Consider the following 16843-nt stretch of genomic DNA (forward strand, 5'->3'; position numbering starts at 1 on the left):
TGCTAAAGTCTATCCAGTAAACAGACATAACTTTACAAGCATAACTAAAATACTAAAAAATCCAAATTTCTCAATAAAATCCATGTAGATAAGTCTTGTAAATATGCTCAATATAAACTGCAATTACAAATTATGAAAAATATCAATATTTGAAGACACTGCAGTCATATATAGACAGAATATAATATTTATGAAAAGTAATCAATTACATAGATCAAATGTTGATGAAAATTGTTCTGTTAGGCAGGAGGTATATAACTAATTATCTTGTGAACATTAAGAACCTAAAAACATTTCCACAATGATTATTTCAAGAAGATTCAATTATGTTTTCTTGAATTAAATTTCTGATATCTCTCAATGTAGGATAAATGCATCATAATTAAAAAAAAATGGGCTGTTGGAATGCATCACTGGGGATCAAAATAATATGAAATTGGGGTGGGACACCATGGTGACTGTTTGCGCATGCGTGCAGAAAAGGGAGCGTGTTTGTTTACATTTATGACTTAACATATCACTTGACATGTTTATACCTTTTTTAAGCAATTGGACACACGTCAGAACAAATGAATGTATAATTAGAGATTAATAATAGAAATAATTAACATTTTAATTTAGCTGTCGATAACTACCTCCAGCTGTCGATAACTACCCCTGTCATTAATGCCACCAAAACAATGATTTCTCCCGCGATTCGTCACATGTACGTTTATTGCAGATGATGAAATAGAGTACGTTTCCCGACTTCTTCGAAATGCCATCATAAAATAACTTACGCAAAACGGTAAACTGGAAAAACAAATTTGAAGCTTAGACTGTCGATAACTGCCTCCATTGCTCTACTGGTGTTTTGAATTTGAATGATAACATTTCCTACCCGTTTTATCTTTTGAACCTGGTTGAGATTTAGATTTTCTCTTAGATGCTCCCGTTTTTTTAGCATGGCTTGAGCTTTGATTGGACAATCGTGGCATGGTTTCATTCTGAATCTGACCCAACGTTCAAATGAAGCCGCTCATATCAACAAGACGCTTGAATCAGTCATCATTCAGACGCTTTCTTTGCGGTTCGGGGTACTACTAAAGCTATGATAAATTGCACTGCACAACTTCTGAAGATGTCTTGGGTATAACTTATTGAGATGTTGGTGTCCTTGTAGGAACTTTTGTGTATCCTACTGTCTATCCTCCATTAAAACAGTATAGGCTGCTTTTGCGTATCAAAGTTGAACTACATAGGGTTCCAACAACGAAGTGAGAGGCGTGCTATTATACCAGTGATACAGTGTATAAGGTGGCAGTACCCAAATCGGATCGGTACCCAAATCGAATCACTTTTTGCAAAAATGCTTATAAATAAATAAATGTGTCAACAAATCAGTTATAACAATTATTTAGTCTTAGAATATATAGCCATGCACCATTTTTTGACTACAGATAATTAAGTTTTAAGTTCAAATAACGCAAGAAAACGTAATTCAAACTGAAATGTCAATGTTTTGATTACGTTTTTAAACAAGAGGCCCAATGGGCCTGCATCGCTCACCTGGTATTAATCTCACACTTGTAATCTTAAAAGCGGACTAAAATACAGCTACAGGCAGAATATCAGTGTGACCTTGAATGTCAAACAATGACATTAGGTTGAAAGTGGGTCAAGGTCATTCATTTGAACAAATTTGGAAGCCCTGATTGCTACATGCCAAATATCAGTACCCTGGGCCTTTTGGTTATTGAGAAGAAGTTGTTTGAAGATTTTAAGTCATTTGACACCTGTGACCTTGAAAGTTGGTCAATGTCATTCATTTGAACAAAATTGGTAGCCCTTCATCCCAGCATGCTACTGGCCAAATAGCATCACCCTGGGCATTTTGGTAATTCAGAAGTTGTTTAAAGGTTTTAAACATATTTGACCCCTGTGACCTTGAAAATGGATGAAGGTCATGTATTTGAACAAACCTAGTAGTTCTTCAACCCAGCATGTAACTGGACAAATCTCATCACCCTAGGCATCTCGATTATTCAGAAGAAGTTGTTTAAAGGTTTTAAACATATTTGACCAGTGTGACCTAGAATATAAGTCAAGGTCATGTATTTGAACAAACTTGGTAGACCTTCATCCCAGCATGTTACTGGCCAAATAGCATCACCCTGGGCATTTTGGTTATTCAGAAGAAGTTGTTAAAAGGTTTTAAACATATTTGACCCCTGTGACCTTGAATATAAATCAAGGTCATTTATTTAAACAAACTTGCTAGCCCTTCATCCCAGCATGCTACTGGCCAAATTTAAGCACCCTAGGCCTATTGGTTATTCAGGAGAAGTTGTTTAAATGTTTTAAACATATTTGACCCCTGTGACCTAGAATATAAGTCAAGGTCATGTATTTGAACAAATTTGGTAGCCCTTTATCCCAGCATGTTACAGGCCAAATATCATCACCCTAGGCCTCTTGGTTATTCGGAAGAAGTTGTTGAAAGGTTTTAAACATATTTGACCCATGTGACCTTGAATATAAATCAAGGTCATTTATTTGAATAAAATTGTTAGCCCTTCATCCCAGCATGTTACTGGCCACATATCATCACCCTATGCCTCTTGGTTATTCAGAAGAAGTTGTTTAAAGAATTTAACATATTTGACCCCTGTGACCTTGAAAATGGATGACTGTCATTTATTTGAACAAACTTTGTAGCCCTTCATCCGTGCATGCTTCTGGCCAAATATCATCACCCTAGGCCTTTTGGTTATTCGGAAGAAGTTGTTGAAAGGTTTTAAACATATTTGACCCATGTGACCTTGAATATAAATCAAGGTCATTTATTTGAATAAAATTGTTAGCCCTTCATCCCAGCATGCTTCTGGCCAAATATCATTACCCTAGGCCTTTTGGTTACTGAGAAGAAGTTGTTTAAAGTAAAATGTTGACGACGGACGGACGGACGATGGACGCCGCACCATGCCATAAGCTCACTTGGCCTTTACGGCCAGGTGAGCTAAAAATGGCGCGTTCGACGACTATGTACTCTGTTTTGGACTACAGTAATAAATTCACTTTAGAAATACTTTTTGTCATATAAATTCTAAAGGTCATCATAAAATGTTAATATGCTGACAAAAAAATATTCGTTTGAAGCGTACGATACTGCAAAATTCAAGCCGTGATCCGATTTGGGTCCCGATATTCGCAAAAACAGGAGACGCTGATTGGTGACTTCAGAGCGTTCGGTTGTCTTGTCAATGATATAATTCAATGTGTGCCGAACTCGCCTCCTTCATCAATGCTGGGCTGATATCGCTGCTTATTTTCAGTTGCCTTGTGTATTGCTGCTCTGTGAGTGTTCTAATTTTTACCTCTGGAACATCTTCTGCTTTTTGTATAATATTATGTCCGCCCAGAGACATATATACAAAGACATAAGTACATACGTCTCTGTATTCGGTTTACCAGACAAGTCAACCATCAGCAAACTGAAGATAAATCCCAGCTGAAAGGCTACGGTCAACCTCTGGGACTGGTGGTTTACCAGACAAGTCAACCATCAGCAAACTGAAGATAAATCCCAGCTGAAAGGCTACTGTCAACTTCTGGGACTGGTGGTTTACCAGACAAGTCAACCATCAGCAAACTGAAGATAAATCCCAGCTGAAAGGCTACAGTCAACCTCTGGGACTGGTGGTTTACCAGACAACATGAAGACAGCGCACCAGTACATTTGATGAACGTTGAAGTTGGAAGCATTTTTTTTAAACATAAAAAGAAACGACAGAATACCAAAGTGTTAACAAAACCACATTTAGAACGCCAATGTTCATAAAGCAAGGGCAAAATATGAACAAAGGAAAGATCCTTGAAAAAGTACGAAGCCATTTCGACTGTTCTGCTTCATCGACAACACCCACCATGTAGTCACCTCAAATCCAACTCACAGAGAGATAATGACAAAACAAGAATGCACAACAATGAGCACAAATAAAAATAGCGAGATCATTATGTCAACCAGAAAACTTGTCCCTATCCTTCATCCACCGGCACCTTTGTCTCCTCCAGCTTGTGAGGTTGTCAGCAGTCGATAACTATCCTGGAAGTCATGCTATTCAGAGCAAGACCTTGAATAATAATTCCCTCCTCTTAACAGACACATCAGATATTGGGGTTGTATTTAATATAAACAATAGGCACAAGGGTCTTTAGTCGCTCACCTGGATATATCGGAAATAAGGTTGGAAATCTCGTTTGTATTTCGATAGAAGAATCCGAAGGAAATGTTTGAAACTCCACTTGTATCAATTTGATATTGATATGGGCTAAGGATATTACCTCAACAAGTGAAAATCTGTCTATTAGTATGAAAAGTGACGATGTTTAAAGCAAATCGGTCAATTTTACCCGGCACTTCTATCTCTAAGTCCCTGTCCTCATGTTTCAAGGTTGTATAGCTTTTGATTCCTCTGAACTAAGCATGGTGCCACTACAATTGGGTTGAAACCTGCCTAGTAGTTTAGAAGCAAACCAGCCCATTTGACCCCTTTTATCCGGACCATCAGCCCCCAGGAGTGTCCGCCCATTTATTTGTTTAATTTTTGATACCAATTATCTTGGCATACCATCACTAAAATTTTGGTTGAAATCTGCCCGATAGTTTGAGAGAAAATATCATTTAAAGCAAATCACCATTTTACCAACCCCTCAGTTCTAAATAGTGTCATCCCTTTATTTTCCACAATTTTTTATCCCCATGTCGTTTGGATGCTAGCATCAAAATTTGGTTTAATTCTGATCGGTAATTTGGAAGGAGATGTTAAAAGCAAAAGTTGACAGATGATGGACAGACAATGGACAAAGCATCACCACATATAAACATATGCTCACCTTGGTCCTTCATACAAGGTCAGACAAAAAGTAAAAATAAATTCAACCATTGTTCACTTCATTAAACATATGCAAGATTTAATTTTTCAGTAAGAATACATGTATTAATTAGTGATATTTTTTCACCAGAAACACTGTTTCACTGCTCAGTAACATGGACTTGTTAGGAAGTGTAGTACTAAATCACAAAATATACACTAGTTCTGGTGTGACAAAATTTAAAAAGGAAACAAGATGTTCATCTGACTGTTTTAGATTTCAATCCGTTACACTACACTTCGAAATCTGAAGTTTAAAACATATTTGGAATAATTGTCTCCCTATCCATTGTACATATGTTAAATTGTAGTAGTGATATAGTTTGTTACTCTCCCACATATCTCATCCAACTCTGTCCTCTCAATTGTCTTTCACTGCACTTCCCTCCCTTATATAAGTCAAACCTCTTACAAACACGATATTGTAAAATTTTACATCTACTTTCTCTCCCATACATCTGGTTGCTCGCTCACTCTCTCTCACACCATCGCCTCAGATCACATCTACAACTTATACCTCATATTCTTAAACAAGGGTCATTAGAGCTGATATGGATCTCTGAATTAACAGAGAATATTCAGTACAACTGTTGACAGTCTGTGTCAGAAACTCTTGTGTGTCCAACAACTGTAACAACTTTTCATTGGTATTTGTTGTGTTGGTCCCTGCTGCCTGATCAACTCTGATCTAAATTGTCTCTTTTTATCGTGTGTTCTGTTAGGGAAGATCATCTCTGTCGGTTCTGTACGGCCTCTTTCCTGGCAGCGTCCTGTAGAAGCTGTGTGTCACACTCATCAGCTGGCAACTGGACGTACCTCACAACTGATCCTCTGATGAAACAGTTCTTCACAGACAACTAAACAATACAAAAAGTTACATCCACCATAGTAACCGTTTGTTTACAGTAATATTACAGCTGATTTGTATTTTGATTAATTGGGTTCATTACTCTTTACATTTCATGCTAAAAGATGTTTGCTTCAGGAAATCTAGGATACGTTACATTGACGAAGAACAAGCAAAGTATCTATAACTGAACTATTAACGCATACACCAAGTTTTTGTCTGGATCGGTGGCAGAGTACCTTATTAATATCATATGTGGATATCTGTCTGGGTCTAGGACAAAAGTTAGCGTATATGTTTACTTGTTTGGTTCTTGACTTTACAATGTATGGATATGTGTTCAGAATTTGTCTGGGTCTTGGACAGAATACTTACCATGTGTGGATATTTGTCTGGATCTGTAACTGAGATGTCTGTCAGTTTGATGTTCAGGAACTGATCCACAGAATGTAGAGTACCACATATACTGGAGGAAAAAAGCATACAGCTATGATGACATTAAAATTTATTTTATACTAATTTAAACAGATTCTTTATTAAGTTAAAATTCAGAGAAAAAGACAACAACATATTTTCTAACCTGGAATCTTCATTAAATCTTCCATTTTCACTTATCCTTGAAGTTTAAGTTTTAATCTACAGATCAATGTAATTATAATTACCTGAGGTCATTTTTCAGCTCTACCACCACATCTTTACCCACTAAAGATTTGAAGAATGAGTAGAACAACTGCAACACAATAAAGCATAGAGGTATAATAATACTTATTTATATAACTGTCAAAAATGAAAAATAACATCATACTGATAAACCATTTTGAAATATACATTGAAAACAATAATTAACTATTGCATATGATAAAAATTTAAGGTTTGTTGAATTTTGTTTTCCAACTCCAAAATCGAAACATTTGTTTAAAGCCCTTGATTATAATGATTTGTGTGTAAGTGAATGCAATTTGAAAACGTATAATTTATCACCTCTAACTCTTTCAAGCCATGTGTCCACCATTTTCAGGCAGTTACTTTTAATGTCAAGGTTACAACATTAAGACATAACTACTAGGGCTGTCACAATATATCGGAAAACAGGTATATCACAATACACAGGTATTATTATATCGTTTCTTACAACAGTACTGAGATGAAATATTGTGGTATCGCAATTTGTTCAAAAGCATATTTTTATGTACCTGCTTGGTGTTTTAACTTTTTAAATTACTACAAATTCTAACAGATATGCCAATAAGCATAAATCAGGCTTTCAATAGTTTAATTTTGTAAGACGGTTGGTTGTCAAAAATCTAAAATATATGTAACCATATTATATATGATTAAGTTTGATAACATTCTGACAACAACTTATTATAAAATTGACCACATCCTTCCTATTACAATATATCAGGATACGTATCGCATTTTATTCTTTCTGTATTGCAATATATCACGATACACTCTTGGAGTATTGTGACACCTCTAATAACTACAAGTAATTAGATTGCCATCTACAATATCGTGATACACTCTTGGCTTATTGTGACACCCCTAATAACTATAAGTAATTAGATTGCCTGTAGATGGCAACAAGGCTTGAAAATGTTAACAACAATAAACTGTTTTGGCATTATTGATGATTTTTCAATATGCATATCCAAATGCAACATCAAAACAGTATAAGAAATTTGTTTAAGGTTTATCAGTTCTCCTCAATTATTGCAGGATAGAGGCAGTTTAGTAAAAGAACAATGTAAATATGACCATTGGTGAAACTGTTTGTTGAAAACGTTCTTGCTTTTGGCAGGGATGTGTAGTGGAGGGATACGCAACTTCCTCTTTGCCTTAGTAAATATGTTCCGAGTGAGGTTGGCTTATCTCCCTTGATCGGTGTTCTATGATACGAGCGCCCCCCTCGTTTTGAAAAACTATTTCAAACTTTAAGTCAAGTTTTGCTGGGTCGATTGAACTGAAACTTTGTAGGAATGATCGACTCATGGTCCTGACAAAGTGTTGTTATTTTTCGGGTCGATCAGAAATCCAATATGGCTGACACGGCTGCCATTTTGAACAAAATATTTAAAACTTAAAAACAAGTTCTAAAAGGCCGATTTAACTGAAAATCGGTCTAGGAATGATCAGCTCATGGTCCTGACAAACTTAAGTTAACGTTATACTGAACTATTTTGTACTCAAATTGGTACATATTTCAACAACAAAAATAAATACTGTAGGACTCGGGTGACTGTTTAGGCCCATGGCCCTCTTGTTTATCTTGTTTTTGTAGGTTGTTTATATTACATCTGGTGGAAGTAATAGATGGTGTCACAGGACCCGATGTATTGATTTATTGCCATATTTTTTCATTTTCTGTGACAGTGTTCAACGTCAACCGGATGTTGTTTTTTGAGATTCAAGATTTTGTTTTGCTAACCCAACAAAGTTGTGTTTCTAATTCCTCCTCAACGGAATGGTTTACATTAGTATGAAGTATATCCATGGAAAGCTTAATTAATTTAATTTTATATTTTATTTTAAATTTTATTTTGTGAGGGAGTAGTCTTATGGTGGTGAGTTATTATTAATTTGTGGGTTTTTTTGTTTCTAAAAGAGCTACTGTAATATGTTTGTATCACTTTGCATTTGTCATTTTTAGTAAAACCATGTTGGCATCTCGCTGCTTAGATCAAATTTTCTGACAATAGGCCTATATTCCACCATTTTTCAAACTTGGGACATCAATAAATTAAAAAGATGAGTAATTTTTGCAGATGTTATTTGTGGTATGTCAGTGTTTTTGTTGGTCTGGAAACTGACCACTACAGTACTGTGGCGGTACCCAATCTGGGACACTTGTGGGAAAGGGTCTAATGAAAATGGCACATAATACAAACAAGCAATTTTATTTTTGTAATTTTTATTTAATGATACTCTGAACTGTATGCCGACGTATTTGACTGCCGAACCTGCACAATTACAGGGGTGTACAATTTAATATATTGAGTACTAGTCAACTACACATCCCTGTCAAAATCGTCGTCTGAAACGTCCGACTCACTATATTCTGTAAACTCTCCAAGCAAGTGTTCTAAATCTATGTCATCATCCCAAGACAGAAACTCAGACGTTGATGTGATGTGTGATTCATGATGAGACAATTTTAAAAGCGCTGAAGTATCCAATTGTGAATGCTATGAACCGACTCTCCCTCAGAGTCCAAACCAAAATATAGCACAAACTCAAGATACAGACGATAATATCTCCCGACACAACTAGTGTACAGCTAGACATGGTGGCAACGATAACATTTCTCCTGTAATAAAATGAAGACCTACTAATACACAGACCAGTAAACTTGGATAACCGCGATGCGCAGACAGGCCAGAGTAGGCCCTCGATGACTTCACAGTCCAGTGAACAAACACAAAAGCAACGATAAGTGTTCGCCACTGGACTCGGCGTTGCAAATCCCTCCACTACACATCCCTGCTTTTGGCAATATTTTATGTCACAATGACATAAATGTAAAGCACTGAGTGCAGACCTTGGTGGAACAATGAGGTATTGCCTAACATGTTTATCAAAAGTTCTTCTATGGTTTAAAATTTAAAGGCAAGACAAGATCTTCACTATATAATCAGATAATGCCCTTATTTGTATATTTTAAAAGTTACCATTCAGACAATATACCATCAAAAGAACTGAAAGAAGGAGCAATACATGTACGGTGAAACGGTTTGGAACGTGATAAACGACCATGGTCTTCTCCCTTAAGCGATTACGGCCACAGAGAAACTTCTATTGTTATTCGTCAAAACTGGTGATGCTATCAAAAATAACACTCGTGTTACTTTCGGTAAAAGACAATACCCAACAGTGATTTTCAATGTAAGACAAAGTTATAAACTGAGAAAACTACTTTTAACGGGATATTCTAGCATTGTTCTGAATAATAATTGAAGTCGGCACCATATAATGTCGATGCCTGTGCGGGACGTTGTGCGTACTTACCATCTTGCCGGTTTTTTGGCAACGTGATTTTGCGAGAACATTTTACTTCCGGTTAAAATAATGAACTCGAGTTTTCGTGTAAAATGCACTGTTATATGAATGTTTAATGGATGAACTTTAATCTGAGGGGAAGGAAGAAAAATAAATTAATGGTTTGTACTATTTTGCATTGCTTTAAGTCTTTTTTGTTATTTTACTTTTTCTCTTATAAACAGGAAGTTGTATATCACGTGATATTTTTCGAGATTCGGCGAAACTCGCACTGTCACGACGGACTCAATATCACAGATAGCTACATAATGAGCGTTCTTGCAGCTCCTGGCCTTGGAGATACATACGGGTCTGATAGGCCGAAAGAAGTTTATTTCAGTCCATACGCCCAGAATGGAGGGTATGTATGATATGACCGCTGTCTGTGTATTTAGGACAAATGCAGATTTCGTTTTCTGGATACAAATGATATAGGAAAATATTCATATACACATCATACAGTTTCTATTTGTCCGTCACCTGTGTGTTATTTAAATACATTACAGTATATCGATTGAACTGTGTCGCCATGAAGACCTGGCTCCTAATTTTTCAAGATTATTAAATGTTCATCACACAGATCAAAGAGGAGATAACTGGGCAGATTTAAGGACTTGCCACGGATCATAATACACATGTTTTTCAATACCTTACTGTGTAAATTATAGTTACAATACAACGGAGCAGTTTATCCCAGTCCAAACGGTTGTACCGGTTAGACCAGAGTTGTTCGTTAAAGAAATAAGGTCGGACCCAGTAATCTGATATGCTATATTCATGCGAGCCTTGACAAAGCCTTGCAAGGCCTGCATAAACATTTGCAGGTCCACTAGGATTTATACCCAAAAATGTTACATTTAAAACGGACATCCTGGTTGTTCTGCATAAACGAAGTGTGAGACGATATGTCGACACTCCATATCGTGAATTAATTGGGAAATGTATGTGTAATCACATGTCCTTCAAAATTAGAGAATCTGATACAAGGAGGTGAATTGACTTGCAGGAAGACGCTGACATGAGACCAGACAACTTGAAGAAAGTCATATATAAAGCACATGAAATATGTTTTGTGTAGCGACCTCACATGTGCATATCATGCAATACACCATTTTCACTGTCAAGCGAGTTACACTCTGTTGAGAAGTTAATTTTACAAATGCAGTGCACTAACTGCTTGAAAATAGTGTTTTGTAAAAGTATCGAGATCCCTATGAAAATGCATGTGTGGGTGCAAGTGAAAACGGTATACAATACAACTTACAGGAGGCACGGTATTCTTAAGTCGGAATTATTCTGATGGTTTTTTTTTTTTTTTAATATCGGCCTTCTATAATATGCGGGAAATAAGCAACCCGTGCCAGGGTCTTCAAACTGATATTGTAGAAACATATCATCACTTTCACACACATGGATCGAAAGATCTATTCTTTATGTACAAGACGAACAAACAACCAATACAATCACTAAAACCCTATTTTATTTCCCGCATATTATAGAGGGCTGGAGTTCTGACGTTAATCAACGACAGACCGATATAAAAAAAATATGATAAAACGTCAGAATAATTCGTACTAGGTAGTCTAGTGGCTTGTAACCGAAGGGTTATGGGTTCGAGTCTTGGCACCGCACTGTGTTGTATCTTTTAACAAGATACTTTACTCCACTTGTTCCAGTCTAGTCAGCTGAAAATGAGTTTGTGGTTTGGCAGTGCTAGAATTATTGAATGCTAGCTGTATAAGCGCCGAAATGGCAGCACAGGCTGTATGCTCCCCAGGGAGTTTAGAAAGACATTGGCTCGTTGCAATAACCAAGGATGATAATTTGTGAACCCTTTTGAGAGTACCTACATAATAACCTCAAATTATTATTTATTATTATTACAATGTCATAGCCTCTGTAAATATACCATGCGCTAGCGGGCTGTGAAATAGTGTCCGAAGTGTACAGGATTGATAGTAATTTGATTCTATGAAAGAACAAAACATTGTCACTTTTGATAACATAGTTTTAATTATTTACCTTCATTTTTTATATATGTTAGGAGATAACTGTCATTGTGAAAATTGTATCCCTCTGCAAAAAGTTGGTTTTTCTTCTTCAAGGGAGACAACTCTCGCTACGTAAAATAAATAAATTATGAAGTCATTGTGTTAATTTGTGAATATTTTGTTTAGTTTTCACTCTTTTTGTATGAAACTTGTGTCCTTTTTGCTTGTAGATAATTATTTTTATCCATACAAATCAATAAAAAAACACTTTCTGTAAGTAAAATATTTGTAGTGTTAACTAGGAATGCTTCTTTTCATTTTTTTTTATTGTTATGAACAGTACCACACAACCAAAAATTGGGAAAATATTAAAATTGACAAAAAACTTGCTTAGATTTTCATAAAAGCAAGTTGCATAACCATTCTGTGAAAGTTTTAACAAATTCTGCTAGTTAATTGTGAAAGGGTGGGGCCTCCCTTCACTATTTTATATCTAAAACGTACATGTTTCTATTTTCAGTTACTTTTATTTAATAATGTTAGGTCCCCCAACCAGCTGAAAACATTGGGAAGTGTTAAAATGATTCTTAACAGATTTGACAGATTTCAGTTGTCAGACTTAAGACAGACTTTGAAAAATATATATGCAAGGTCAACTGTTCATTCAGTGTCTTTTCATGTAGCTACCTGGAAAATGGATATACATGTAGTAATATTTTCTGTTCACATTGCTTTGACATCATGTCATAAACTATACTTTTTCTTTTTCAGGACCACACTTGCTGTGGCTGGTAATGACTTCTCTGTGATAGCCTCTGACACAAGACTTAGCGAAGGCTTTTCCATACACAGTAGGACCAACCCCAAAACAGTCCAGTTGTAAGTAATGTTGTCCTCTTTTGGTTTGGGGGATTTGGAAGATTTATATATTGTACAGCTATTTTTGTTTTTTTTCTACTTTATGTTAAATGATGCATTGAACAGCATTTGAAACTTTAAATACTAGAATTTAAATTACTTTATCAGCCAACGTATATACTTCAGTTAAGACATGTTATTTTGTTCATAGAAATCAGATCTATGTATATATATATAGTATCAAGTTTAATATGAACACACTAATTGCAAATGCTTAATTTAGAAAAAATGATCAGATTTTGTCCATTTGAAAGGCATTTTCCTGCCTTGCTGTATAACTGATCTACACTTAGTCAGCTAAGGTCCCATGGAGTTCATTATAGACCCATTTCCCTTCTGATGAAAATATAACCAGTAAAACATGTCTGATCCACAGGACAGGAAACACAGTGCTAGCCTCATGTGGCTTCTTTGGAGATGTTCTCACATTAGTAAAAATTCTGAAAGCAAGACTGAAGGTAAGCTATTGCTTTGAGAACAATGTAGTCGGCACTAGGTATGACTGTCTAGTGTGCAAGTAAAGGCCTAAGAAACAAAGGTGAACTACTGACAAACTTGTTCAAGGTATTCTAATGCAATGCTAATGTATGACCAAAATCCATGCAGAAAGGAAGTTGCTAGAGTGATAACAAAATGTGAAGGAATTTATGTACTTTCTGACTCACCATTGGATTTTATTTATAGAATCTGTTGTCATCAATCTAGCAGCATTATTCCTGCAGATTTTGATCAAACTTTATGTACTGGTCATATACTATAATACATGTACCTTGAACAAGCTTGTGTTTCAGGATACCAAGGGTTGTCATTACTATTCATAAAAATCTTAAGAGCATTGCTCTATCCAATTAATTACTGCATGGATTTTGATTAAAATTATATATTGTTCAAGTATGATAATAACGCAAAACAGTTTGTTTCTGAATAGATTTTCATGTAGAATACCTCAAACAACTTTTGTGCTATTGCTAGAGAGAAACAACAATTGACTATTAAATATAAAATCTTTAACATGCAAGGGGGGTGTATTGTTTGTGATGCCTTGTTGAATACATGTGTTATTATCAGTATGTTAAATCTATATAGAGGACACATGTTGTTGTTGATAGATCTATGAGCAGGATCACCACCAGAAAATGTCCACTACAGCCATTTCTGCTATGCTGTCCACTATGTTGTACCATAAACGCTTCTTCCCCTACTACACAGACAACATAGTCGCAGGCCTGGACAATGAAGGTAATCTAATATAAAGTGAGAAATATCGATGTAATAGTTCATGATCTAGAGATAAGTTTTTGTGTGATTCAAGTTGATTATAGACTAAGGATTGCTTTAATATCTTAGCTGATGACAACTGGATTGTTTTACATGTTATGGATGCAAGTCCAGCTATGACCCTGACAAATGATAACCGATTGTTTTGCAGGTCGTGGATGTGTGTACAGCTTTGACCATGATAACTGATTGTCTTGCAGGTCGTGGATGTGTGTACAGCTTTCACCCTGTAGGATCCTATGAGAGGGAGTCCTTCCGAGCTGGTGGCTCTGCCAGCTCCATGATGCAGCCCTATCTTAGCTGATGACAACTGGATTGTTTTACATGTTATGGATGCAAGTCCAGTTAGGACCCTGACAAATGATAACCGATTGTTTTGCAGGTCGTTGATGTATGTACAGCTTTGACCATGATAACTGATTGTCTTGCAGGTCGTGGATGTGTGTACAGCTTTGGCCATGATAACCGATTGTTTTGCAGGTCATGGATGTGTGTACAGCTTTGACCATGCTAACTGATTGTTTTGCAGGTCGTGGATGTGTTTACAGCTTTGACCATGATAACCGATTGTTTTGCAGGGCATGGATGTGTGTACAGCTTTGACCATGATATCTGATTGTTTTGCAGGTCATGGATGTGTGTACAGCGTTGACCATGATAACCAATTGTTTTGCTGGTCGTTGACGTGTGTACAGCTTTGACCATGATAACTGCTTGTTTTGCAGGTCGTGGATGTGTGTACCGCTTTGACCATGATAACTGATTGTTTTTCAGGTCATGGATGTGTGTACAGCTTTGGCCATGATAACCGATTGTTTTGCAGGTCATGGATGTGTGTACAGCTTTGACCATGCTAACTGATTGTTTTGCAGGTCGTGGATGTGTTTACAGCTTTGACCATGACAACTGCTTGTTTTGCAGGTCGTGGATGTGTGCACAGCTTTGACCATGATAACTGATTGTCTTGCAGGTCGTGGATGTGTGTACAGCTTTGCCCCTGTAGGATCCTATGAGAGGGAGTCATTCCGAGCTGGTGGCTCTGCCAGCTCCATGATGCAGCCCTATCTTAGCTGATGACAACTGGATTGTTTTACATGTTATTGATGCAAGTCCAGCTAGGCCCCTGACAAATGATAACCGCTTGTTTTGCAGGTCGTGGATGTGTGCACAGCTTTGACCATGATAACTGATTGTTTTGCAGGGCATGGATGTGTGTACAGCTTTGACCATGCTAACTGATTGTTTTGCAGGTCGTGGATGTGTTTACAGCTTTGACCATGACAACTGCTTGTTTTGCAGGTCGTGGATGTGTGTACCGCTTTGACCATGATAACTGATTGTTTTGCGGGTCGTTGATGTGTGTACAGCTTTGACCATGATAACAAATTGTTTTGCTGGTCGTTGATGTGTGTACAGCTTTGACCATGATAACAAATTGTTTTGCTGGTCGTTGATGTGTGTACAGCCTTGACCATGATAACTGATTGTTTTGCAGGTCGTGGATGTGTGTACAGCTTTGACCCTGTAGGATCCTATGAGAGGGAGTCCTTCCGAGCTGGTGGCTCTGCCAGCTCCATGATGCAGCCCTACTTAGATAATCGGGTTGGTATAAAAAAATTGTCATATTATTATGACCCGGATTTGAAATATTCAGATCAGTTGGCTATTATCTTGTTACACGGAATGGTTTAGTAATCGCATGTAGTGCAGAAATTTAGAATTAATTTGTGTAAAAAATAATTTGAAAGGAGTTGTACATATAAAACATAATTTGATGCAAGATCATTTCGTAACATGGCAGTTTTATCTTTTATAAAAAGTGGATCCCCTGAATACAAATGTCTCCATGTAGCATAGATAATAGGGTTGTGTAGAAATACCAATAATTACTTCAATGTAGAAGAATGTCATTAATGGATATTGAAGCTATATCACACTGCAAGAAACAAAAGATTGATGTGAACACAACGCAACATTTGTATCACCGGATTGTCCTTTCATATATTTAGAATAATCAATTAAAGCTGAACCTGTTAAATTATTAGAATGTGTTTCAGTATAGTTCTGTCTCCCTTCAGAAATAACCAAAGATTTCCTTTTTGTTAACAGATTGGACACAGAAACAACCCTAATCCCCCAAAAGGTCCACTCACCAAAGAGCAGGCTGTGAAGCTGATTAAGGATGCTTTCATTGCAGCAACAGAGAGAGACATTTACACGGGTGATGGTGTCGTTATACATGTGATAACCAAGGATGGTATAGAAACTGAAAGTTTTGGTCTCCGTAACGACTAGATTCATCACACAGACTATCATCAGATACCCCTGGTATGGTGTTAATAATTCACCAACTACAGTCATGGTGTTTAGATCATCAGATACACCAGGGTTGGTGTGTTTTGTACAGGAGTAAAAATCGAGCTTGCACACCTAGTTGACATTTCCTGGACAGGACTTTGTCAATTAGAATGCATGGAAAAACTCCAGTAATATTATAAGTGCTGCATTTTGATGCCATTTTCAAAAAAATCTTCTGTCTGACAACAATTGTTCAATAAAATTTAATATGTCATGCTTTGGGTATTTTTTGTTATATTTATCCAAGGAAGTACTTAATAATATATGGTTATAAATATGTATGTACATCTGCCAACAGATTTATTTTCTTCTCAGTTTCCACTGGCAAATTTTAACACCAATTCAGTAAAAGTTATCCTCTGATGGCCAATTCCTGAAGCCCCAGTTAATCCATAAGATTGACACCCTGGTGTCTTATTGGAGTCGTGAGAACATCATGTCAGGTACCTACTGGCCAAATATCATTATTCTGGGCCTCCCGGTTATTCAGAAGGTTTTAAACA

The 16843-nt window shown here is 36.6% G+C and overlaps 3 protein-coding genes across 11 annotated transcripts in view; 1 reads left to right on the forward strand and 2 right to left on the reverse strand.

Annotated features, from left to right (window-relative positions):
• LOC110449081 (histone H3.3-like) overlaps nucleotides 1-1043 on the reverse strand; it is a 10736-nt gene extending 9693 nt beyond the window's left edge. For all 9 annotated transcript variants that reach the window (XM_021495690.1, XM_021495691.1, XM_021495685.1 and 6 more), the window contains exon 1: nucleotides 881-1043. In XM_021495690.1, the coding sequence (XP_021351365.1) occupies nucleotides 881-977 (97 nt within the window). In that variant the 5' untranslated portion in view covers nucleotides 978-1043. The remainder of the gene's footprint in view (nucleotides 1-880) is intronic.
• Nucleotides 1044-4927: 3884 nt separating this feature from the next.
• LOC110449084 (U6 snRNA-associated Sm-like protein LSm2) lies at nucleotides 4928-9824 on the reverse strand. Its single transcript, XM_021495696.1, has 4 exons — nucleotides 9766-9824; nucleotides 6423-6490; nucleotides 6136-6226; nucleotides 4928-5770 (listed from the first exon to the last, which is right to left on the reverse strand). Exons 1-4 carry the CDS (start codon nucleotides 9766-9768, stop codon nucleotides 5642-5644), a joined length of 291 nt encoding a protein of 96 aa, XP_021351371.1. The 5' UTR covers nucleotides 9769-9824; the 3' UTR covers nucleotides 4928-5641.
• Nucleotides 9825-9989: 165 nt separating this feature from the next.
• Nucleotides 9990-16558, forward strand: LOC110449082 (proteasome subunit beta type-1-like). The gene is made up of 6 exons (XM_021495694.1): nucleotides 9990-10156; nucleotides 12558-12665; nucleotides 13081-13162; nucleotides 13814-13943; nucleotides 15478-15584; nucleotides 16092-16558. Exons 1-6 carry the CDS (start codon nucleotides 10065-10067, stop codon nucleotides 16275-16277), a joined length of 705 nt encoding a protein of 234 aa, XP_021351369.1. The 5' UTR covers nucleotides 9990-10064; the 3' UTR covers nucleotides 16278-16558.
• The last annotated feature ends 285 nt before the right edge of the window (nucleotides 16559-16843 follow it).

The sequence above is a fragment of the Mizuhopecten yessoensis genome, unplaced genomic scaffold, assembly GCF_002113885.1.
Source record: "Mizuhopecten yessoensis strain PY_sf001 unplaced genomic scaffold, ASM211388v2 scaffold4481, whole genome shotgun sequence".
Lineage (NCBI taxonomy): Eukaryota > Metazoa > Mollusca > Bivalvia > Pectinida > Pectinidae > Mizuhopecten > Mizuhopecten yessoensis.